The sequence below is a fragment of the Canis aureus genome, chromosome 16 (assembly GCF_053574225.1).
Source record: "Canis aureus isolate CA01 chromosome 16, VMU_Caureus_v.1.0, whole genome shotgun sequence".
NCBI lineage: Eukaryota > Metazoa > Chordata > Mammalia > Carnivora > Canidae > Canis > Canis aureus.
The window spans coordinates 12,038,400-12,062,357 of record NC_135626.1 but is presented as its reverse complement, the minus strand read 5'-3'; the positions used below and the strand labels follow the sequence as shown (position 1 = coordinate 12,062,357).

Genomic DNA, 23,958 nt, shown 5'->3' with positions numbered 1-23,958 from the left:
GGTCCCGCACACCCGAGTGGCGGGTGTTCGAAGGTGCCACGGGCCTTGGGGGCTGGGTGAGTGGGAGTCAGCACTCTGACTTGTCTTTCCAGGCCTCTGCCACCTCGGGAGGCTCAAGGATGGGGAGGACTGGCCAGAGGAAGTACCCAGTGTTGAGCTAGGAGAGTCCCCATCCTGGAGCCGTATCCTGAAGCCTGAAATCCTTATAATGCTCCACCAAGAACTCCAACAGACCACCTGCAGCATCCCTGTGTTCCTGGATGGGCAGCTGTGTCTCCACGTGACATAGTCGCTCTTCCTCCACCGCTTCTGTCCCTGAAGGATGGCCCAAGTCAGGTGCAGCTCCAGAAGGACGCTGGCTGGGACGGGAGCTCTCCGGCTCTGTCATCTTTCACCTAACAGTGACTTAAGGGTCAGACAGGCTCAGTTGTGGAAGAGTGTCATGCTGGGTGGGGCTGGAGGCATTTTTGTTACAGGAAGGACTTCGCTCTTGAGGAACCCGGGTGTCTCTGAGAACCTAACCATGCACAGTGAACAGCGAGCCTTGGGTCCAGGGGAGGCTCTGCTGCCCGCCTGTGGCCCTGGGAGGTCCTTTCTGCATCAAAGCCCTCAAGGAAATGTGGACTTGGTTTAGCAAGAATTCGGTTAGCTTTTGAGGGAGGCCCGAATCGCTGAAGTGCATCTCCATCCGGTAGCAAAGACGTTTCCAGCTTCTTCTGTCTGTGTCCCATGCAACCCAGGGGGACTGGCTTTGCCCGTGCACGAGGGGTGGCCCTGTCTTTCCCACCCGGGACCAGTCCACGTTAACCCACCGGTACTAAAACTGTCACCACAACAAATCTGATTTGGGTGTTTTCCATATGTGAGTAGTGGGATTAGGTTCCTCGGGGAACCGCTAGGGATGGCCACGCTGCCTGTGCCAGAGTCACGACTGGTCCTCACGGTGCCATCCACTTGCCTTGCTTTCTCAGGGGGTGGTGACATCTTGAAGAGAGGGGTGGAAAATACTTCTTGACTCGTGCTCTGCATCTAAGGTTCTGCCTCTGTTCTACCCACCCCAGCATCTTCTGCAGGCAGCGTGCTGACTGCAGTCACAGGAAACCAGAAGGGAGAGCCCTCCCCCTGGACTCCAAGCTTTACGGCTTCATCGACTGTTCCTGAAATTATTCACATTCTTGTTAAGTCTGAAGAGACTGCAGAAAAGATTTAAATATTTATAAGAATCATTAGGAAATAATTTCTGTAGGTTCTGCTGGGGAACGTAGTTTGCTTGGTGTTTTAAATCTGAGTACAGAAACGGTAAAAACGTGGAATTCGCGCAGGCCTCCCCATTTCCCCGGGACCCTGGGTCCTCCAGGAAAGGCCACTGAAGGTTTCCCGTGTGTCGCCTACAGGCAGGCTCAATACATCTGTTCCTGTCACTTTGAGAGAGTCCGGGTTGAAGGGGCAGCATCCTTGCGTCCCTTGGTGCGCAGTGGGGGTCCTGGGCCCCCAGACCCCGGCGCCCTCGGCAGCCCCCCCATCTGGCCTGCCCACCGTTGTCTGCGCCGACTTCCACCGACTTTTGGTTCAAGAAGCTCCCTTCCGGGCCGGCGGGAGCTGTTATTTTCCTAAGTGCAAATTGTTACACTGCAAATTGGTAAATAAAGTATTTTGCGCTCGCAGGCGCTATCACCTCTTGTTTACATTTGTCTGTGGGTCCTCTTGGGGTGGGGGGCGCAGGAGCCGCCTCTCGGTGCTGGGTGCTGGTAGGTCCCCTGCGGCCTCGCCCCCTCGAGCCTGGGACGCTGCGGGTGGGGGCGGGGTCTCTGCGCTCGCGGGCGCGCCGGGTCCTCCGGCCGCCAGGGGCCGCTGCAGGGGCCGAGCCCGGACGCCCGTTGCCCGGGAGCAGCGGCCGGGCCCGCAAGGTCGGGAGCGGGCGGCGCTGAGAGGCGGACGCGGGCGTCTCGGCAGGAGCGCGGGGTAGCTCTGGGCAGAGGTGCGGGGCGCGGGGCGGCTCCTGGGCGGGGGCTCGGTCTGGAGCGCGGGGTGACGCCTGGGCGGGGCGGGGGCACCGTCCGGAGCGCGGGGTGACCCCTGGGCCGGAGCACGGGCTGGGGGCGGGTCCGCCTGCGCCACGGTAGTTTCCCTGGGGACCCCAAGGGGACCCTGCGGCGGCCGCCCGGGCTCGCGGGTGCTGAGGGGGGCCTTTGGCGGCAGCGTGGCCGCCGACCGGCCAAAGGGGCCCCTCTTGGGCGGGGCCTGTGGGATCAAGTGATGGTGAGGGGCCCGCAAGTGAGTGAGGGCGCAGGGACCGAACCCCTCGAGGCTGCACGAACTGGCCTTGACCTTGGGGGGTTGCGGTCGCCCCCTCCGCCCCTGACGCCCCACAGAGGAGCAGGCCCATCCTGAGAGGTGCCAGCTCGCAGCCACCTCCCAGGAGGAAGACACAGGCGGAGCGTCTGATTGCGTACTTGCTAGCCTGCTGCTGGCCTGTCCCTGTCACCCTGCAGTGGGGCTTGGGCAGGAGCAGTCACGGGGCGTTGCGGCCAAGGCTGTAGGAGGCTAATAGCACGGTTCTACTTTAGGTTCTTGTGTGGACTGCAGGATTTCAGGGTTCCCGGCCATGCAGCAGCTGGCCCTGCCCCTACCGGTGCGCCCCAGGCCCCAACAGGAGCCCCTGCGCCTTCTCTCCTCGGAGCCTGCCCAGCGACTTCTGAGCCTGGGCTTCACCGGCAGCCCCAGCAGGAGCCAGGTCCCTGCTGGGCCGGTCAGCTCCTACCTGTGAGCTCTGGCTCCAGGCTATGCCATCCAAACTGGCAAGCTGGCGTGCCTGGGCCCTTCAGAGGCTTCTGCCCCGCAGCCTGAGGACAGGATGCTCAAGGGACAGCTCCCAAGCACAGGCAAAGACGTCGCCCCCCACCTGGGGCCCCCGCCTACCAACCACGGTCAGGATCCCGAGAGGACCCCGGTGCTCCCTCTGACCTTTCCGGCACAAATCAGCAACGAGGACCCAGAAGCTAAGGCAAAGCCCTTCACCCCAAAGCCCCCGCCGCAGCCCAGGCTGGAGCGGGCTCTGTCACTGGACGAGAAAGCGTGGAGGCGGCGGCGTTTTCGGACCAGCCCGGAGGACCTGGCAGCGGGCAGTGGGGCCGGTGGCTCCAGGGGCTCCTTGCAGGACGAGGTCCCCAGGCCTCCCGGCCCCCCTGGGTCCCCACCCTGCTTGAGTACCTCCCTGCAGGAGATCCCCACATCCCGCCGGGCCCAGGACAGCGCAGGTGGCAGCCCCTCCTCGTGGGGCCACTGTATCTCCGGAATGATCAGCACTTCCCTGGACCTCCTGCACCGGGATGGGGCCGTGGCTGGGACCAGCGTCAGGCTGCCTCCTGTGGACCCCAAGGTGGCCCCCGAGTCCCTGCGGCCCACACACAGAGTGGACTCAGGTCCGGCTGATGGCAAGCCCCACCTACAGAGCAGACTGTTCCGCGCCCACAGCAGCCTGGGCCCTGGCCGGCCCCCAAGCCCCCTCGTCTGTGAGGCCAGATCCTCCTTCAGCCTCCTGGCCCCCATCCGCGCCAAGGACGTCCGGAGCAGGTAGGGGCTCCGGGGGTTGGGGGCATCACCGTGGCCTTTGCTTTAGCGTGTGTGGACCTCCACAAGCAGCATGAGAGGGTATTCTCCTAGAATGGGGCGGCACAGAGATGGGCAGGCCAAGTGCCCACCTCCCAGCTCCTTTCCAGAGGGACACCCCTTCCAGAACTTTCCCCATGCTTCAGCAGCACTTGGGGCGCACGTGCCTGTGAACCATGGTTCAGATGTGGACGTGACCTGTGCACAGTGCCGTGTGTCATTTGTTCTCGCGCTGTCAGGTCATGAAGTGGGGCCAGGGCTCAGCGCGTGAATCTGTGCCACCATTTGTGCGGCTGTGGGGCTGTCACTGTGAGTGGTGCTCCCACTTCCCCATGTGGCTGCGAGGAGGAGCCCTTGGAGCCCCTGGCTGTGACCGCACTGACTTCACGGTGGGATAGGGGGGCCCTGGGGCCCACTTGCTGGCGGCAGGAGGGCAGGCAGGGCTGGATTGGCTGCGCTTTGCTTCCAGTCCCGTCCCGATCCCTCTGAGGCTCTGGGACTGTTTGCTGAACACCCCACTGGCCCCATGCACACAGAGGACGCGTGGTGTCCAGCCTTTGTGTGACTTCAGTAGCCACCTTGTCAACTAGCACATTGACTTTATTTAGCTTCAGAAGAACCCTCCCCTGCGGTCCTCCCTTCACTCAGGATTCTCCCATGTGCCTCTGGCCTCACTCACACACCAGGTGTCCCACATCCCTCTGTGCCCAGCTCGCCCAAGCCCTTGTGTCTGGTTTCTGGGGACCACGGTCGTGGGGTGCACGAGGTGCCCAGCTACAGCTTGAAAAGGCCTCCCTGCCTGGTCCTTCTGAGCCGGACCAGCCCGCTCACAGCTCTGGCCCCTCCTACTGGTCGGCCCTGGCCTCTGCTCCCAGCTGGGGCCGTGGCCCTAAATTGGGGGTCTCTGTGCCACCTGCTCCCCAACATGGCCCCCAAGGTACCAGGTATAGCCCTGGCCCCACTTCCCTCACCTGCTGCCCTCCGCCATCCAGACCAGCACCAGCCCAGCTGGACAGGGCACCGGGGAAGCTGGGAGGATGGTCAGTGCACTGGTGTCCGGGCATCTGGAACCAAATGGCCACAAGCCTCAGGACAACAGGACTGTATTGTCTCCCAGATCTGGAGCCTTCACGTCAGATACCACGATGTCGCAGGGTCATGCTCCCTCAGAGGCTCCAGGGGAGGGTCCTTCCTGGCTCCTCCAGCTTCTGGGCCCCCGTGTCCTTTGGCTTGTGGCCACATCCCTCAGCCTCTGCCCTCACACGGCTGCCCACCATGCCTGCGTCTCCTCTCAGGGGCACTGGTCGTTGGACCCAGCGCCTGCCCTAAACCTTAGGGAGGCTCTCATGTCGCTTCTTAACTGGTCACTTCTGCAAGGCCATTGCTGGGGGGTCCCCTTCCCCTGCACAGGTTCTGAGGGTCAGGAGGCGGAGGGAGTCACAGCTGCTTGTAGATGGCGAGGCCTCCCGGTGCACAGGCAGTGATCCTGCCCTGGGTGCGCTGCATGGGACTTGTGCCCATAGCCCACTCGTTCCTTGGAATGAGAATCACGTTCAGAATTGGGTCCTCGAGTCACTGTGTTGAGACAAGCAGCAAACAGCAGGTTGATGGGGATACCGCCGACCTGCCTTTCCAGCCCTTGGTGGCTCTGGAATGAGCATGAGCACACGGTCCTGTAAAGCACTGGAGAGTGGCTGTCTCCCTCTATGTAAGGTGGGAGGGGAGGGCACGGGCCCCTGTACAGCAGCATCCATGGCCAAGTGGCGCTAACCCTTCCTCAGGGACACTGAGGTGGCGTCGTACGTACTCCTCCCAGGTCACAAGGTCCTGGCTTTCTTGCCCCGGCCAGCAGAAAGCGTGAAAGGGCTATCGGCTCAGGGACTGTCCACAACCAGGGTGGGACCTGGCTGAGGGTGGAGCAGTGGCCCCTATGCCAGGAGGGCCGCCTGCTGTGGGGGGGTATGGGGCACACAGGCTGCAGGGCCTGGGACGGAGTCTGCAGCACTGCGCTCTCGGCTGCGTCCTGCTTACCCTGCAGACGGACTGGTCCCGAGAGGACAAGGTGCCCTCGAGTCCCTGGCATGAGGCTGAGCCAGCAGGGCCTAGGACGGAGGGTGTGGGACCTCCTAGAACAGCATTCTGCTTCAGCCAGACCATGCGGCCATGCCCTTGATAGGATCTCCTTCAAAGGACATGGTTCCTATTTGCAAGAGTAAAATGTAGGTTTTCTTAGTGAATTGGCATGAAGAGTCAGCAGGCATGGAAAGTACTCCGGGTCTGCTAATGGACATTGGGCTGGTTTCTCGAGGGCTCTGACGGACAGGTGGCCCGTCCCAGAGCCCTGTAGGCTGCGTTGGCGGGGGCGGGCAGAGTGGCAGGTGCTCCACGACCAAGGCTGTGACCCTGCATGCACTGTGCTGCTCAACCCTTGAAGTGTGTCCTGAGTGTCCACTGTCATTAGGGTGGACATGCCCCTGAAGCTTTCTGGGCCCCGATGCCACGTGGAGGGAGAGGCAAGCCCCTGGCAGAGGGTGCTTCGGGCTAGGGCCAGGCCTACAGGCCCCATTGGAAGAGCCCAGACATCACCTTCATGCCCTTCGTCACAGGAGGTGACAAAAAAGTTGAACTCGTGCTGGTGTTTGTAGGGCTGTGAATGCAGTGGGTTTCCAGGAGGACAGTGAACTGTGGCTATGCCGCATGCCGCATGCCACCCACAGGGCCTCAGGAAACCCCAGCTCTGGGAAAGCTCCCCAAACCAGGGTTCCACGTTGTGAGGGGCCTGAGGCTGGCAGGCGTGCCCCGGTGTGTCCCTGCACCTGGTCCCCTCTGAACCTGCCCTCTCTCTGCAGGAGCTACCTCGAGGGGAGTCTCCTGGCAAGTGGGGCCCTGATGGGGGCGGAGGAACTGGCCCGGTACTTCCCAGACCGCAACCTGGCCCTCTTCGTGGCCACCTGGAACATGCAAGGTCAGAAGGTATGTGCCCCACTCCCACTCAGATCCTCTCTTGGGGCCTCCAGGCTGCGCACCATCTGCCCGGCCTCCCTAACGCCTGGGTCACCCCTAGAGAAGCCCCTTGGCTGGAAGGTACCTGCCTCACCCACGGCCTGATGGGGAAGAGACCAATGACTTACGCGTACGTTTGTTTGGGGTCAGCTGTAGGCTCACGGCAGATGGAGAGAAGGGGACAGAGACTCCCAAGAGCCCCTACTCCCACATGACCTCCCCACTGCGGGGCCAACTGTGACCATCAGTGAGCCTGCACGGCCTGGTCTGGTAGTTGTTGCCTCGGGGTCACTGGGCAGCTTCTGTGAGGAGGGGACAGTGGTGGCCTCCAGCCGCTCTGGTGTGACAGGCGCCTTGTGTCCTGACAGCCATTGGCCCAGAGGTCTGCACATTATCTCTAGCTCTTGATTTAGGGGCCCCTGGATGCTGGGTCGTTGGCTTTCTCTGCAGCTCAGCTGTGTCTCCCTAGTACTCCCTCATCACTGCAAGGACCGTCCTTGGGTTGGTGGGTGCCATGCCCTGCACATGGGGTGCTCTGATTTCTGGGGCTGGGTGTGGACTTCCTGCCTGGTGGGCGATCCTAGCGCCCAGTGGGGCAATGGTTGCCGTGGTGGCGTCTCGAGTGCCTTCTGCTGCCCACACGGGCCACCATGCTTGGGAACGACAGCACAGAAGGCCCTTCACTCTGCACAGTAGTGCCCCAGGCTGGCCCTGGGGACAGACCCTGGGGAGGGGACGAGGTTTGGCTGAGTAACCAGGAGTCCTGACGACACAGCCCCCAGAAGGAGAGAGAAGTGACTGTTCCTCTGGCTGAAGGAGGCAGGTGCACAGGCTGGCGGCACTGCTGTCCCTCGGATGCCATTCCCATGCGTGGGATGGCGCTCTTCGTCCAGGGCCCCGAGGGCTTGGAGGCCAGCCCAGTGCACGTGCACCCGGCCGCAGGGTGGAGGAGCGCTCACATCTGGGAGCACCGTGCCCCATCCGGGCATATCTGGGGGCACGGGCCGCATGGCGAGGGAGGGGCACAGATGCCAGCCCAGGCCTGAGCACCCCTGGATGTGTCCTGCGGGGGAGGTTGGGACCACAGGCCCAGTGGGAGCCCCACTAGGCACGGTCCTCTGCAGGAGCTGCCCCCAAACCTGGATGAGCTCCTGCTGCCTGCTGAGGCTGACTACGCCCAGGACCTGTATGTCATCGGGGTCCAGGAGGGCTGCTCCGACAGGTAGGGCACCCCTGCCCCAGTCAGCCCCCCGAGGCCCTGTGAACGGCTCTGAGGCGGCCTTTGGGGCTGAAGCTGCTGTGGCCCGAGAGCCCTGTGGGGGGGTGACACTCAGGCTGCAGGGCCTGCACTGAAGATGGACAAGGTGGCCCAGGAGCCCTCATATGCTTGTCTGGATGCCACTGGCCCTGCAGGACAAGGCCAGGTGGCCGGGCTCTCTTGGCTGCGGGGCTGGGAGGCTCCAGCCCCTTCCCCAGCTGTCCCCACTTCCCTCCACAGGCGGGAGTGGGAGACGCGCCTGCAGGAGACGCTGGGTCCCCGCTACGTCACGCTGTACTCGGTAGCCCATGGGGCACTCTACATGTCCGTGCTCATCCGCAGGGACCTCATCTGGTTCTGCTCAGGTATGCGGGCTGCCCTGCCCTGCGCCAGCACCCTGGGTACCCCACCCAGCCTCCGGGCCACAGTCAGCCCACCCCTTTGTCCCACAGAGGTGGAGAGCTCCACGGTGACCACGCGCATCGTATCTCACATCAAGACCAAGGGGGCCCTGGGCGTCAGCTTCACCTTCTTCGGCACCTCTTTTCTCTTCATCACATCCCATTTCACCTGTAAGTCCCAGGCATCAGGGACTCTGCTCCCCTGTCTCCGCCGGGAGAGGCCTGGAAGCCAGGGGGCCCGCCACCTGGGACCATGTTGTCCCATGGCACATGGCCCTGCTACAGGGAGGAGGAGGGTATCGGGCCCCTGCCGAGCACATCTGGTGGGCAGGGGCTCCCTCATGTCCAGAAGCCCCACCGGAGAGCCCCCCCTAATGCTCTGTTCTCACAGCTGGAGACGGGAAGGTGAGCGAGAGGCTGCTGGACTATAGCAGAACCATCCAGGGCCTGGCCCTGCCCAAGAGTGTGCCTGACACCAGCCCCTACCGCTCCGATGCTGGTGAGGCCCTGTCCATGTGCTTCTGCCTTATTCTCCAAGTAGTTGAGTGAGAGTAAACTTGGAGAGCTTTTGAGAATCAAGGTCAGAAAAGTCTAGAAAGTCACTAGCTCTGAACACGGCCTGGCAGTGGGTTCCTCACAAGCTGTGACCCTTCCATGAGGAGCCCAGCCTCCCAAGCTGGGTCTGTGTCCTTCCCACTAGCCCCTCCGACAGGCCCTCCTGCCTCCTGGCTGCCCCTTGGGGACGGTGCCCTGGTGGAGGCAGTGTGCAAGGGAAGGGTGGGCTCCTGTGAGTGTGAGGGCTGTGCTGTCCCCGGTGTTTGCTGCTGTTTGAAACAAGAGATGGTGAATGCGACTGTGGGCCAAGGAGGCCGTGGTGCACACTCCCCCCTTGCCCTGGGGAGTCCCTGCTTGTGGCTCAGGGAGCTGGAGTGGGACACAGACCAGACCAGTCCCTGTCGCTAAGGCATGGTGAGCACGGGGAGGGCTGGGTTCATGGGCATTCTCCTTTTGCAGCGGATGTCACCACCCGGTTCGATGGGGTGTTCTGGTTTGGAGACTTCAACTTCCGTCTGAGTGGTGGGCGCGTGGCCGTGGAGGCCATCCTGAAGCAGGACCTGGTAGAGAAGGTGTCTACTCTGCTCCAGCATGACCAGCTCACCCAGGAAATGAAGAAAGGTGAGGTCTCGGGGGTGAGGTGCGGCCTTCCCACCCCCAAGGAGGGGCAGCGAGGGGGCTGATGAGAGGCTGTGACTGTGCCAGGGTCCATCTTCAAGGGCTTCCAGGAGCCAGACATCCATTTTCTTCCATCCTACAAGTTCGACATTGGTAAGGACTCCTACGACACCACCTCCAAGCAAAGGACCCCATCCTACACGGTGAGCACGCGCCTGGTGCCGGCCTGTCCTCCCCGTGTGGCCCTGCTCTGTGGCCAAGGCCTGAGTGTGAGGGCAGCGCCCACAAGCCACAGGGCCTGCTGGGGTGCAGCCAGACATGGGCCCCTGAGCCAGACCGGACCCCTGAATGCGGTGCCTGCCGTGGGCTAGTGACCACACCTCTCTGAGACTGCTGGGGTTGGGTTCAGTGCCCTCCCAACGGGCCCTTTTGAGGGTGGTCTGCTGGGCCCGGGCGGGGCACATGCCCCATGCCATCACTGGTTGGAGCTGCTGGCTGCACGGGTGAAGGGAGGGGACCCCACGGGACCCGCAGCTCCAGGCTGGGCACCTGCACCTGGCTCTGGGGCACAGGGCTGGAGCCTCGGCCTCGGCCTCCACCTCCTCACGGGCCTGGGCGTTAGCAGATGCCACCTGCAGCACAGCCAGGCCCCACCTGCTGCCTGGACACCTGTGGGTGCAACAGGCTCTGGTGAGGGGCTCCGGGCATGGACTCCAGCGGGATTTGCCTGGGGACTGTGCGAGCAAGGCCGAGGTGACAGACACGCAGGCCAAGCTGTGTGGCATTGGGGCTCCTGTGTATGGGGTTTTTCCTGCAGGACCGGGTCATGTACAGAAGCCGCCACAAGGGTGACATCTGTCCAGTCAGGTATTCTTCCTGCCCTGGCATCAAGACGTCTGACCACCGCCCCGTGTACGGCCTGTTCCGGGTCAAAGTGAGGCCGGGGAGAGACAAGTCAGTACAGTACCCTTGACACATGTCCTCCTATGTCCTGGCTTCGGGGCCTCGGGGCCTGGGGGTGGGGAACGGGCAGAACCCCAGGTGGGTCCAGGGTTGCTCTTAAGCAGCTGTCACACAGGTGGCAGCCCCATGGTTGGGGGGAGTCCTGCTGCTCGCGGCCGGTCCCCAAGGCCCGCGGGGAATGGGCGGCTGAGCCACCAGCCGGGCCTGCCTGGCTGACGCCCCTTCTTCCACAGCATCCCGCTAGCTGCTGGCAAGTTTGACCGAGAGCTGTACTTGATAGGAATCAAAAGACGGATTTCCAAAGAAATCCAGAGACAGCAAGCACTGAAAAATCAGCACTCGAGTACGATTTGTACCGTGTCTTGAGGTCTGCTCGAGGACCACTATTGCCTCCACGCAAGGTTATCTGACCAAAAGCCCCTAAAAAGATGGAAGAGGCGGCTGTCGGGGACTTTCCCCCTTTCCAGGCAGCCGACGACCGACCGCTCGAGGTTCACATGCTTTCCTTCCAAGAACCTGAGAGGCGGCTGAAGAGCAGTGTGGCAGTGCCCGAGACGAACCAGCCCCACTAACGGCATGTCCTTTACCCCGCGGGCAGTACACACATGGGACACATGGGCCACGCCGCACCCTTGGTCCCTCGGAGCAGACATCTGGGTGGGACATGGCCTGGAGCACCCTCTGCCCACACCTCCCCACCCCCCAGCCCGTGTCTGCAGCACTCGAGTTGACCTGTGGTGCACCCTGGGACATGCCCTTCCCCATCTGAGCACAGGGGGCTGGGTCCCTAAGCGAGGGAGCAGCAGGGGCCTCCTCCCACCTAGTACACCAGGACCAAACCCAGGCCCGGGGAGTCAGGCCAAAGCCTACTGACTTCCAAGGAGGGAATGTGGTCCACTGTCCGCTGGATGAGGCCTGGCCTGTTTTAGGGCCACCGGTCTTGGGGGGATGGCCTGGCTCCTCCAGCCATGAAACCACCTCCCTCTCTTCTCCTGGTTTTGGTGATTTCAGACCATTTTACATATCACCAGCCTCAAATAGCATTAACGTTAAGTAGTGCATTTCCTGGCCTGAGGAAGCAGGGGAAGCTAGAATGTCCCTGCCACATTCCAGATCTCTTCTTTCTTCAAGGGCTGAGCTTATCATTGCCCACAGTGGCTCTTAGGAGACAGGCTGTGAATGTGGGAAAACCAAGGGGCAATCTAGTCTTTTAAATTATTTATTTTTCCATATTTTATATTTTTAAATAAATCCACGTTAAATCTTAAATTCTTTCTGGCGAAAGATTGAGTCCTAGAAATTATCTGTACACTCAGCCTGTTCTCACGTTCTCAGAAAACATGGGTGTCAAGTTCAAAGGCAGGAAATGTGTACACTGTGGCTCCCCACTGTGATCTGCTGCACACCTGGCCACCTCCCCAGTCCAGGGGCTGGCTGGAAAGAGCTTTTCAGAGAGAAGGGGATACCCCAGACCTGAGTGAACCACAAGGAAATGAAGTCACTTCCTAAGGAGACTATACCCACTTTATTAGTGCTCGCTTCCAAAACTAGGAGCCAGATGCCCAGTCTCTGGACAGAGGGGAGAATCCATTCATGAGAATCCTCAGACTTTAAGAAACTTCAGATTGTATAAAATTTTGTTCAAAGAAATGTGCCGTTTGAGTTTTGAGTCACAAACTGAAAAGGTCTGTTACAGATTTTTGTGGGGAAAGGCCTGGAGATGAGGCAGCGGTTATGCGTTTTCCCAGGCGCGGTCTCTGCCCTACTGGATGGAAAGTAATGGGGTGGTGCTGGTGTGCAGGAGTCTGGCTTGAGCTGGGGCTTCATGTCTTCAAGAATCATGACACACCCGAGAGGCCACAGGTCTCAAGTCAGGACACTCACTTAGGAGCAGCCAGGAGAATTTAGATGAACAGGTTTCACTTGGAAATTCAGATTAAAATTTGGATGACTGAAGACAAAGTAGGCCAGTCTCTGAAAACCAGCTTCAGGAAGAATTGAGAAATAGGAGACAAGGGTGGTTTTTACAACCCGGCTCTCATCGCCTACGTGAGGCTCTGCTTGTGCCAGGCCTCCCTTGGGCACCTGTTGGGCCTGCAGCTGGATAGCCCTGGGGCTGAGAATGGGGAGGGGGGCTTGGCTGGGTGCTAAGGGGAGCAGAGGTGCCCTAATGGGGTCAGGGAAGGAACCAGTGGGGAAGCAGGCCATGTGGGTTGGTGCCAACTTCCAAACAGACCCCTGGGTCTGGGTGTCACCAGACTGGTCAGGGGCTCAAGTACAGTGGTGCTGGTGCTTTGGCTACCCCCTCAACCCCCAACCCGGGGCTCGTGTATTCCTGAGCTCTGGCCCCAGTTTATAGCTTGCCTGCCGCATGGCTAAACTCCTGACCTCTATCCCCGAGATGCTGTACCCATCCCATCCCCGCCGGGGTAACCACAGAAACAAACGGTCCACACTGCTGCCCACCTGCCATCTGAGCCAGGCTTGTCTCCCTCAGGCCCCATCCCAGCAGGCACGGAGAGCCTGGTGTCCCCAAAACACAGTTGCCAGCGCTGGCATTGATGCTGGAAAGGCATCAAACTAGGATGATGGACTCCGACAGAGTAAGTGGATTAAATAACTGAAGTAATGGTTATGTGTTGATTTCCTCAAAACAGCCCTGCCCTCCTGCCTGGGCAGCCGAGGCTGCAGGCTTTCTCCCACAGGCACTGTAGCCACATGCTGCACAGCCCCACTGCCCAGTGCCGGGGCCACCAGCGGCCCTGCAGCCACCATAGGTGGCCCACGTGGGCTCTGTGTGCATTCATGTTTAAGAACCACAAAGCCACCCAATGTCCCATAGCACTCCTCCCACGGCCACCAAACGCTCCACCTCCTAGCATGCTCCCAGTTCTGCTCTCCCAACGGATCTAAGAAATCCCATCTCCCATCCTGTGCAGACACATCTGCAATCGGAACACATCTTACAATTAAAGGATGAAGGGCCTCACAATATTGGGTCCACCTGGATGACCCCCAGGGAAAGATCTCGCTTGCTCTTGGCCCTGTTTCAGGGACGCTGCTGGTTGAGCATGAAGGCAAACACTGTGCTGAGAAAACACTCCACAAAGCAAACCAGGCCCAGGGAGGCTGGGAAGGGTGGATAGGCCAGCAGCCTCTGTGGGGAGACAGGCTGGCACTGACCACCTCGTGACTGCTGGTCTCCAGGAGCACAGAGCACAGGTTAAGAACATTAACCTGCTCGCCTACAGCAGTTAGCCTTGAACCTTCTTGGGCTCCATCGGTTTCTAGCTGCTGTGAAAGCAAACCTTTATTCCACCAAGTGGCCTATTTGATAGCCAAGCATCAGAAACTGAGCTATACTCAGCAACGTTAAATTCGCTTGAGTTTAAGAGAAAAGTCCCATGGTTTGCACCATTTATAAATCTTTGCTGAAACTCACACCCAAAGAGACATGTGTGAACACACGCTGAGTCCACAGCCCACAGCCAGGCCAGGTCTTGGCCAGCCTCTAGCGGAAGAGCCGGTAGGTCCTGGGCAGGCGCCCATCTCTGCTGGACAGCGCCGCCTGGATGTGCTCGTAGGCTGGCAGGTGGCTCAGATCGCCCAGGGCGGCCACTGCAGGCTTCCTGCAAAGCATCTGAGAGGCAACTCTCCGGATGTCTTCTGGCTTCACGCTGCCTGGCACAGGGAACAAAAAGACTTCAGAGGAACGCCCGACTCCTGCACACACTCTGTCTCCTGGTGTGGCTGTGGTCACTACAGACCCAGGGGTCCGAGGCAGGGCTGCGGACGTCAGGGGATCCAGATTCAGCCATGTGAAGACTGTACTATGAGTCAGGGTGAAGTAACAGGAGATTTTCTTGGTAAACAGGGAAGTACCAATGGTTTAGAATCATTTTCAAATGCAGAAACATGTGCCCACCCAGAGAGATTGATGCATCTAAAACAGAAAAGCTCCTTGTCTGCAGAACTACCCCCATGGAGAGTCTGCAAGGAAGGAAACACTCCCCTCCCCATGCTTCACAGAGGAGTGGCCACACACGCAGCCTGGCCTTCTGAGGAGGGACCCGGGAAGCACAGCTGCCTGGGCACGAAAAGCACACCCTGGGAACACAATGACAGGTAGCTTGATTTTGCTACAGAAAACGAGGCCTTGGGATCCCTGGGTGGCTCAGCAGTTTAGCACCTGCCTTTGGCCCAGGGCGCGATCCTGGAGACCCGGGATCGAATCCCACATCGGGCTCCCGGTGCATGGAGCCTGCTTCTCCCTCTCCCTCTGCCTATGTCTCTGCCTCTGTCTCTCTCTCTCTGTGTGACTATCATAAATAAATAAAAAAAATTAAAAAAAAAAAAAAAAGAAAACGAGGCCTTAGGGAGATCAGGTGCTGCAATGCTCCATGGTCTGAGGGGCTCCCCAAGGGGCTGGGTAAGGATTCATCCGTGGACAGAACGAGTGCTGGAGTGGCCACGAGTTAACAAATGTCACCACAGAACTATCCTAACCCTTGTGGGGTCACAGACCCTTTGAAGAGCTGATGCAGCAGAGAGAAACCTGTCCCCCAGAGTCACAAGTAAGTAAAATTTTGACAGAGAACTCAGGGACTTCCTGTAGGTCACTCACAGGAGGCCATGGACACCTGCCACAGCGTCACAGATGGCACCACCACATGAGGCCCATGTGGGGCGTTTATGTCCATTATCTCATTGAATCTGCTTAGAAACCTGGAGCAGGGGCACCCTGTCTGGCTCAGTGGTTTAGCGCTGCCTTCAGCCCAAGACCTGATCCTGGAGACCCATGATCGAGTCCCATGTTGGGCTCCCTGCGTGGAGCCTGCTTCTCCCTCTGCCTGTTTCTCTCTCTCTCTCTCTCTCTCTCTCTGTCTCTCATGAATAAATAAAATCTGAAAAAAATAAAAAAAGAAATAAACCTGGAGCAGTGATAAAGGCCACTTCACGAGAGGAAAAAAGCTAGGGTCACAGGGTCTGCACTCAGTGAACAAGGCAGAGCTGGTCCAGGACGAGGGCTCAAGAGTGTGGGAGCCACACCTAACCAGGGCCATGGCTGTGTCCTGGGAGGGAAAAGGGGAGCCCGGTCTGGGCACAGCAGCACAGTACTCACGGATGAGCGCACACAACTCATGGGGCAGCTTTCTGGAACGGGTCGCCAGGACCTGCCTCCCTACGTCCTCAAAGATCACAGGCCTGGACTCCAGGTTCATCATGAGCATGGACATCAGCTGTGTCTTGGCCCGCTCCAGCTCCACCTGGGATTCAACCACTGAGTCACACAGTTCAGTTCGCAGCAGTTCACATACCATCGCCCAATCATGGGCAAGGCACAAGGAAGACAAACTGAAGAGTGGGGGTGGGGGAAGACCGGGGTGAGGGGGCAAAGACCACACAGACCCCAGGCATGGCGCCCAGGTTAACTATGTTCCCTGTGTCCTCTAGGGAAACTCTGAGGGGACCAACTTGATCTACTAAGTCTGGGCCTTGAGCCTCTCTGACCAAGTCTGAAACTGAAATCCGTGACTCTGGTGAGTTCCATTCACAAAGGTCAGCCGGAAACCAGAAGGCACAGAAACGCATCTGAGTAAGAGATGATGGTGCCCTGCCTTCAGGAGCTGCCAGGCGCGAGCAGAGCACACACGCTAGAGATGAGGCAGCTGCTGAGGTTCCATGTCATTGTCTACGCATAAGGACTCCTGATTTCAGATAAGTCCTTTCTATTTTTCTAACTCCAGGCAAATACTTAAAACATACCTCAAATTAGCTTCATGTTAGTGGGAAGTACTTCTTCCCAGTGGGCCGCTAATGGAGCCCTCCCACCCCCACTTAAAAAAAATTCTTTTTGAAATATATCTCTCTTTTTTTTTTTTTTTTTTTGAAATATATCTTTTTTTAAACAATGCTTCTTAGGCGCCTAGGTGGCTCAGATGGCTAAGTGCCTGCCTTCAGCTCAGGTCATGATCTCAGGGTCCTGGGATGGAGTCCTGCATGGGGCTCCCTGCTCATGGGGAATCCGCTTCTCCCTATCCCTCTCCTCCTTCCCTTTCTCCTCCAGCTCATTCTTTCTCAAATAAATAAAATCTTGAAAATTAAAATAAAATACAGAAATAAACTACCCTTCTTTCTCTGACTAAAAAGGGAATATGGGACTATTGCAAAAAACATGGACTGAATAGGAAAGAAGATCTACAGGTGAAGGCTGTGCGTTAACCCCAAGAGGCACTCAGCCCACACACTGGGGCTCTTTTTCTGGGGCCTTCTATGTGCGTGCATACAAAACCTGCTTATTCGTGCCAGCACCAGTCCAGGAAGAAACAAGATCTCTAAATGCGTAAGGTGATCAAAACTATGCCAAAAAAAACACAAGGAAACAAAGACTTAGATTAAAACGTAAAATGGAGTTCGGGACACCCAGCGGGCTCAGTCCAGAGAGCAGATGGCTCTCGGTCTTGGGAGCGTGAGTTCCAGCCCCATGCTGGGGAGAGAGATTACTTTGAAATAAAACCTTTAAAGACAAAACAAAATAAAAACAAAAAAGCAGAACAAAACACAAAATGGGAATTAGAGGAGAGCTCATGAACTACCCTGAGTGGCCTACTGATCCATGTGGCATGCCTCTAATTCACATGGTTCTGCAGGGTGGCTGAAAAGGACACACAAAACTGCTCTGCACTATTCCTTCCAGGAAGCTGGAGGAGGATGCGGGGCCAGGAAGGTGCAAACACACCCAGTGCTGGCAGGGCAACAACTGTTCTCCATGCTGACAAGGGAGGAGGGGAGGAGCTCAGCTGTAGGCCCCGGCCACCCAGGGGGCTGCACTGCTCTGGCTGGGATATTGGTGCTGGGGGCACAGAGGACGGACCTGCTGCCAGCCACCCCCACGTTATGTTCTCTAACCTGCCAGCACTGTGGGGACATTTGCAGACAGCTCTATGCCATACTTACCACATCCACAGTTCCAGCCATTAAAATAAATTCCTTTGTGAGGATTTCTACCATTTCTCGAACCTTTAAGAAAGAAGGTACAGATGAATGAAGAGTGTGATCTGGGCCTGACAGCCTATCTTTTCCAACCGTGGCAACAACCTCCCTGCTCTCAGAGACCAGCTCTGTATACTGAGACATGACCTGCACAGGAAGTAGAAGCTGCTAGCTCCGGGGCTGGCCCTCACCTGTCTGGGGTCAGCGCTGGCATGGACGCACAGAAGGCCCGTGTCCTCATAGCTATGGTGGTAGGAGGTTGCATTGTACATCCAGTGGTGCCTGTAGGGAGCACGGACAAAGGGACACCTGGAAGGTGGTGTCACAGCCCAAAAGCACCCTCAGCCAGGCCTGGCGACCCTGGGACAGCCAAGTGAGAGGAATCCAACCTACCTGTTGAGCACATTGAGATAGAGCCTGGTAAACATGCCTTTGCCAGGCCCGCCAGCTGAGAAGGAGCCACCGCCTCCCATCATCATGTTCAGTACAGCAAAGGGGATGAAATCTTCCTCCTGCGGGACATGGGAGGGCAGAACTTGGCTGGGAGGTAACCCCCAGTTCCAAGATGTGGTGGGACCCGGCTAGGACTTACCAAGAAGGAACAGCTCTCCAGTCCTATCATGATGTGTGTGAGCTCGGGGAATGGGGCAGGGCCAAGGCTGACGTTGGACATGTCTCTTTCCAGCTGTAACCAAAGAGAGTGAAGAGTGTTTCCACATGAAAAACAAGCAGGCCTCAAAAACCTCTCAGGTCACATGAATTTAAAAACAGCTCCAGGGGCATCTGGTGGCTCAGAGGTGGAGTGTCCAACTCTTGATCTCGGGGTTTTGATTTCAAGCCCCACGTTGGGCTCCACACTGGGTGTGAAGCCTACTTTAAAATAAAAAAATAGGCAAAAAAAACCCCACCATGGTTCTATAGAAATCCTAGATCAACATCCATAAACTCCCTCTAGAGACAAGAATGATCCTTTAGCCTTCCAGTGAAGCTAAATTCACTCCTAACACGCACTTGGGTTTAAGCAAGAAACATGTCCTACTCTGGCACGACGTGTTATGGTAAAGCCACAAAAGCATAGCTAATTCTAACACCTGCAGGATAAAGCTGAGAACACACAAAAACAGATACTTAAGAAAACCCCAAAAACCAAAAACAGTCCAGAAACTGCTTTACCTTGACAACACCCCCAGTATACTGCGCTACTGATCTGTCGACATCCACAGCCTTCTCACATCCCCAGGCCGGCTGGGTTCCCAGGAGGTACTTTCTGGCACATTCCACCAGGTGCTCGTGCTCCACCCCAACCCCAGCCAGCACCATGCGGTCAGGGGTGTAATAGTTTCTCAGGTAGGAATGAAGCACTTCTCGATCAATCTTTGCTATGTTTTCTGTGGGGCAGAAACGGTGGAGGCCAACTGTGTTTTCCCGATAAGCAGCCTAATAAAAAGAGGGAGAAATAGATGACAGAGAGGCCATGGCCAAGTCTCCTCCCTTGAGATACTATGACCTTAGCTGTGGCAGCAAAAACCCACAGCTGCTTAGCTTCACTAGTTTGGCAGTAGTTCTGTGTGTTTATAAAAGCAATAAAGTCTACCTCTCCAAAAAGAAGATTAAAAAAAAACCCACATCAAGTAAAAAGTTCATTGTGGAAACAGATTAAGATCTTGTTACTATAGATATGAAAATGTCAGGGGCGCCTGGATCGCTCAGGGGTTGAGTGTCTGCCTTCGTTCGGCTTAGGTCGTGGTCCCGAGGTCCTGGGATCGAGTCCCACATCAGGCTCCCTGTAGGGAGCCTGCTTCTTACTCTGCATGTGTCTCTGCCTCTCTGTGTGTCTCTCATGAACATTAAAAAAAAAAAAAAAATGAGAACGTGAGAAACTTGCATGAGAAGCAGACATGGAAATGAAGCTTCTGTCCACACCTATAACCTGTGAGCAGCTTCAGGGCCACTGACACAGAGGTAGGGGAGAATGCTTAAGAGTTTTCCAGTACCTCATGAATCATCTCCGTGAGAAGTGGTTCTGGGTCAGGTCGCATGTTAAGGTCCTCCAGCTCAAATTGGACAGCCATTCGTGTCATCTCAATTTCTTCGTCTACAAAGAACCCAGACAAGGCTCAGACCACACCAGCCAGCAGAGAGATGGTGCAGGGCCTAGGCGCCCAGGCTGGGCCAAGTGTCCCTGTCTGGAGAACACTGGCAGTCTCCTTGGCCTTCATCTGGGGTAGACCTAGGGGCACCTGTGTCAGCGAAGGGGGTACCACCATGTGGGCAGGTGGGCCTCTTGTCCAGCTTGGCCCTGAGGCAGCCACCTGGACCTACTCTGAGCCCCAGTTTCCCTCCCATGAGAGGCACTCAGGCCCCTGACCTGTATGCCCCAAAGGGCCACTGTGAGGATAAAGTCACTTGGGATGCGGGAAGGTGCTTACAAGAGGCACAGTCCAGCATCACAACTGCCACCTCAACAGCTACCTGGAGTATGTACCGGAAAGATCTTAACTCAGCACTAAGGCCCTGAACCACATGGCCAGGCTAACGTGACCAGAGTACAGCCACAGTGGTGGCAATAGTCAGCATAGTCCACTCTGGCCCACTTCAAGCATAGAATTCAAAGTCCTGCCACTACCAGGCCAAGGAAAGGGATGGAGACAGGGACATAGAAGCTTCTGGCAGCACACCAGCCCAACTGTTTAAACACAGTCTGAAGGGACGCCTGGGTGGCTCAGCGGTTGAGCGTCTACCTTCAGGTAGGGGCATGATCCCGGGGTCCTGGGATCGAGTCCCGCATCAGGCTCCCTTGCAGGGAGCCTGCTTCTCCCTCTGCCTCTGTCTCAATCTCTCTTCTTTCTAATGAATAGATAAATAAAATCTTAAAAAAAAATAAATAAATAAGTAAATACAGTCTGAAATGTCCTTCAGAAATCAAAGACCCAGGGCCACCTGGCTGGCTCACTCAGAGGAGCATACAACTTTTGATCTTGGGGTTGTTTGAGCCCCATGTTGGGTGTGGTACAGAGTACTTAAATGAATAAAAACTTAGAAAAAAAAAATGAAAGACCCAATTTAACTAAAAACATCAGAAGACACAAACCTTTGTCAATGTATTAGGCATAAAGGCCTTTCCAACCATCAGTTATTTCCAAGGTAACCGGGCCAACTCACTGGTAATCGCCCCAAGGGCTGCACACAGTGCTCATCTTCAGGGGCAGGGTTTCCACGTGCCTCCCAACAGCCCAGCTCCCAGCCCTCTCATGCAGCAGCCCAGGGCACACCTGTGAGCCTGGGGTGTAGGACCACGTCAGCCAGCAAACCAACCACTGTGTCCAGGCCTTTAGAATCAGCAGACACAGCATACATGGTCGTGTCCCTGGAAAGCAGCAATGACAGCAGGCACAAAGGTCACAGCAGGGGACACCAGCAGGGGCCATTCCCCATTCTACACTGAAGACCAGCACACACTTGGTATGTCCCATCTCACAGTGTAACTTCCAGCACGCGCTGGAGTGAAAGCAGACGCCCAGGCAGGATGGACAAGAGCCAGTTCTGAGACGTCCCAAGCACAGGATTCCTGCCATGGGCGGGGGGGGGGGGGGTGTTCATCATGTGCTTCCTATCTGTGGCCCCAACTGTCTGGTGCACATGCAACATACATGGCCGCATGTGGCTAGGGACAGAGCCACATCTGGCAGACCAACACCACCTGCACTATCCACAGGCCCCTACATATGTACGCTGGTACATTCTGGACCTCTCCCTGTCCACAAGAAGACCACTGCCTCTTCCTGGCTGAGTCTCTCCTTATGCTGTTCCCAGAGTCTGAGCCACCTCCTCCCCTCAGCTGGTCTGGCAAACTCAAGACCAGTCCAAGGTCAAGTTTGCTATAGTCGTTCCTCTCCTGACTCCAGATCAGGTTAGTTGTTCGTTCATCCCAGTGCTCCCACCAGTCTTCAGTGTCTGGCTCTCGCAACCATGACCTGTTGTGCAGCCCTCTGCTGTGTCCCTATTACCTGGCTGGAGTCTCTGGGGGCTGCCTGGCCCTCCAGTATGTTCTCTGCTCTTAGTGTTGCTGTCTGCATGCTTTGCCCACCAAATTCTCCACCCGACCCAGCCCAGGCCAGGCCCATTCTTCACTGCTAACCTCCACAGCCTCTTCAGGGCATGGGTTTCAGTCGGACTCGGACCAAGGATAAGAACCACAGCTCCCCATGGATGCAAAGCAAGCTGGCGTACCTTGATGTCTGGCAGTCACAAATACCCCCGTGCTTTTCCAATGTAAGTAGAATTTCATCTTTGCTCTCAAATCGATCAGTTGACTAGAGAAAATAAAGAAGTACACCTAAGTATGCAATCCAAAACCACCTCTAATATGCAATTTTTAAGGAAAAAAGTTTACTTTTATTTTTAAAACATCTGAAATCAGATTATCTTTTAATTTAAATATCTTTTTAGCAGGATTATCTTAGCAATTTTGTCACTTACTAAAACAACTGTTTTAGAAACAATAAAACTTGGTAGGCTCTTTTCAAATACAGTCACAAAAATTACAAATTAGACACTGACCGAAAATGCCAATTTTTCCAAAAAGTGAGCAATTCCGCTAAGATATTTTGCTTCATATCTTGATCCTGAATTAATAAGAACTAGCAATAAAGAGAAAATTGAGAGGTTAAGCCAAACGTTATAATGAAAAGAAACTTTTAACACTGAACATGATCAGACAGGCCGACCTAATTACATGAGGGTGACAGTGTGTCCGCTACCTGGGCTACATATCCACAGCTGCACTGTGTACTGACACCCATGGAGTTGTATGCTTTGTATATGTGGTAGAAAAGTGTTAGAACTCTAGGAAGGTAGAAAGGGGAAAAACCCATCACCACCATGGCGCCTCAGTGCTTCACGTAGTTGGTTTTTAGGGCCTGTATCACACTTTTCCACACAGAACACAACTTACAGACAATGTGTTTAAGCACAACGATCAATGAAAGTATGTGGGCATGAAAACAAGCAGGATGACCCACACCACCACCAACAGTACTTACTTCCTACCGTACAAAATTGTCCAAATTTGTTCTGGGAGGCCACGCGAAGCCCATTGTCCAGCGTGGTGACTTTGGTTTCAAACTTTTCTTGTCCGTCGACTGTAGCAAAAACAGGCTCAGGCACTCCGGGTAAGGGGGAAGAGAGTGGGACGTGGGGATAGGCACCACCACCACTGAACTGTCTGCGCGAAGGGGCACCGGACCTAAACAGAGAGGTTGCCCAGTTACAGCACACCTGACACCGCGGAGCCTGTGGTGAGCACCCGGGTGCCCACAGTCACGTTTTGTCTAAGTTAAAACTCAGTGCATCCCGTTCTGCGGATTTCTACACACCCTGAGACGACACACAGGAGTGATCAGAGCCCCACTGCTAGGTACAAATCCAGGCTCGGCCCAGGGGCCTGCAGCAAGTTGATCAGTTCTTTGGGCCGAAATCAGTTCTTCGTCTCTCGTAAAAGACAGTAGTGACAGCACCTCACTGTGATGCGGGTTAACCTCTCACACACAGCCCCTCTAGGGTCCACACACAAGCCAAAGCTCTCAACGCCCTGTCCCCCAGCTGTCTTAGAGCTCTCCCCACCCCACCCCCAGGGCCCCTCGTGGTGGCCTGCTGGCGGCACCCTTAAACACACTCGGTCCTCACCGCAAAGCAGCTGTTCTTCCCGGTCTGGCCTGGCCTGCTCCTACCTGCGCCTTCCCCGCGGCTGCCCCTTCTCCGTTCCTCGTCTCTTGACTTACCAATGCCACCTGCTCGGACAGGCCACCCTCCGCACGCTGCCTGAAGCCCCTGTCCCGCTACCTGCCGCCAGACCGTCCTTCCTGAAGCTGGAAGCCTTCACGCGACCGCTCCCGCTTGGTCCGCGCGCCCGCCGCCGGGGACCAGGGAGGGGCCCCACCAACTGTGGCCTGGGAGGGCTTGCTCGCCGCCAAGAAGGCGGGAGGGCGGCGGGGGCGGGGAGCGCGCGGCGCCTGCTGCAGTCGAGGCGGCACCGAGGCCCCGCGGGCTCGGCCTCACCACGGGGCCCCGCGGCAGGACCGGGCCGGGGCGGAGAGGACACGTGGCCTCCGACCGCCCCGTCGGGCCGGGAGGACTGGGCGGGAGAGGGTCCAGCGGCCCGGGAGAGGACAGGCGGATGAGGCTCGGAACCCGGGCCCGGGGGTCCCGGCAGGGAAGCGCCCCCAGCGCCTCGGAGACGAGGCCGGGGTCCCGAAGCCCCAGCCCGAACCCGCGGCGCTGCGACTGCGCGTGGGGAAGCCAGAGACTGAGCGTTCGGGCGGACGCGCGCCGCCCCGGCCCCCGGCGCGCCCCCTGCTCACCTCAGCCGCGAGCAGCGCCACGAGCCCGAGCCGCGAAGCAGCACCCGCGCCGCCGCCACTACCATAGCCGCCATCTTGGGCCTCCGCCCCTGCTTCTGTCGTCACTTCCGACCCCGCCCTCGAAGCCCCGCCCCTGCGGCGTCAGCCCACGGCGTTCGGTCGCGCGCTTCCGGTGCCGGGAGCGGAAGCCGCGGCGAGA

At 57.4% G+C, this 23,958-nt stretch overlaps 3 protein-coding genes across 19 annotated transcripts in view; 2 read left to right on the top strand and 1 right to left on the bottom strand.

The window, feature by feature from the left end:
- The window catches only part of SEC16A (SEC16 homolog A, endoplasmic reticulum export factor), a 34,020-nt gene extending 32,346 nt beyond the window's left edge, over positions 1 to 1,674 (top strand). For all 9 annotated transcript variants that reach the window (XM_077851404.1, XM_077851408.1, XM_077851406.1 and 6 more), the window contains one exon: positions 93 to 1,674. In XM_077851404.1, coding sequence (XP_077707530.1) covers positions 93 to 161 — 69 coding nt within the window. In that variant the 3' untranslated portion in view covers positions 162 to 1,674. The remainder of the gene's footprint in view (positions 1 to 92) is intronic.
- Positions 1,675 to 1,835: 161 nt separating this feature from the next.
- INPP5E (inositol polyphosphate-5-phosphatase E) lies at positions 1,836 to 12,057 on the top strand. 3 transcript variants are annotated; one of them, XM_077851386.1, is made up of 11 exons: positions 1,836 to 1,962; positions 2,568 to 3,573; positions 6,459 to 6,582; positions 7,737 to 7,834; positions 8,111 to 8,235; positions 8,323 to 8,442; positions 8,663 to 8,770; positions 9,286 to 9,447; positions 9,532 to 9,647; positions 10,262 to 10,398; positions 10,641 to 12,057. In XM_077851386.1, the coding sequence occupies exons 2-11, from the start codon at positions 2,855 to 2,857 to the stop codon at positions 10,771 to 10,773; spliced, it is 1,842 nt and encodes a 613-aa protein (XP_077707512.1). In that variant the 5' UTR covers positions 1,836 to 1,962; positions 2,568 to 2,854; the 3' UTR covers positions 10,774 to 12,057. The 3 variants fall into 3 exon arrangements, with proteins under 3 accessions (XP_077707512.1, XP_077707513.1, XP_077707511.1); XM_077851387.1 differs by having other exon boundaries at positions 1,836 to 1,978; positions 10,262 to 10,378; XM_077851385.1 differs by having other exon boundaries at positions 1,836 to 1,978.
- PMPCA (peptidase, mitochondrial processing subunit alpha) lies at positions 11,914 to 23,914 on the bottom strand. Of its 7 annotated transcripts, XM_077851395.1 has the most exons (14): positions 23,181 to 23,360; positions 22,443 to 22,645; positions 21,961 to 22,040; positions 21,631 to 21,713; positions 20,860 to 20,968; positions 20,673 to 20,767; positions 19,395 to 19,495; positions 18,574 to 18,837; positions 17,993 to 18,085; positions 17,794 to 17,912; positions 17,592 to 17,682; positions 17,365 to 17,427; positions 15,530 to 15,674; positions 11,914 to 14,088 (listed from the first exon to the last, which is right to left on the bottom strand). In XM_077851395.1, exons 3-14 carry the CDS (start codon positions 22,014 to 22,016, stop codon positions 13,919 to 13,921), a joined length of 1,389 nt encoding a protein of 462 aa, XP_077707521.1. In that variant the 5' UTR covers positions 22,017 to 22,040; positions 22,443 to 22,645; positions 23,181 to 23,360; the 3' UTR covers positions 11,914 to 13,918. The 7 variants fall into 7 exon arrangements, 4 of the variants coding, with proteins under 4 accessions (XP_077707521.1, XP_077707519.1, XP_077707522.1 ...); XM_077851393.1 differs by lacking the exons at positions 20,860 to 20,968; positions 23,181 to 23,360 and adding an exon at positions 23,760 to 23,914; XM_077851396.1 differs by lacking the exon at positions 21,961 to 22,040 and having other exon boundaries at positions 23,181 to 23,361.
- Between the last annotated feature and the right edge of the window lie 44 nt (positions 23,915 to 23,958).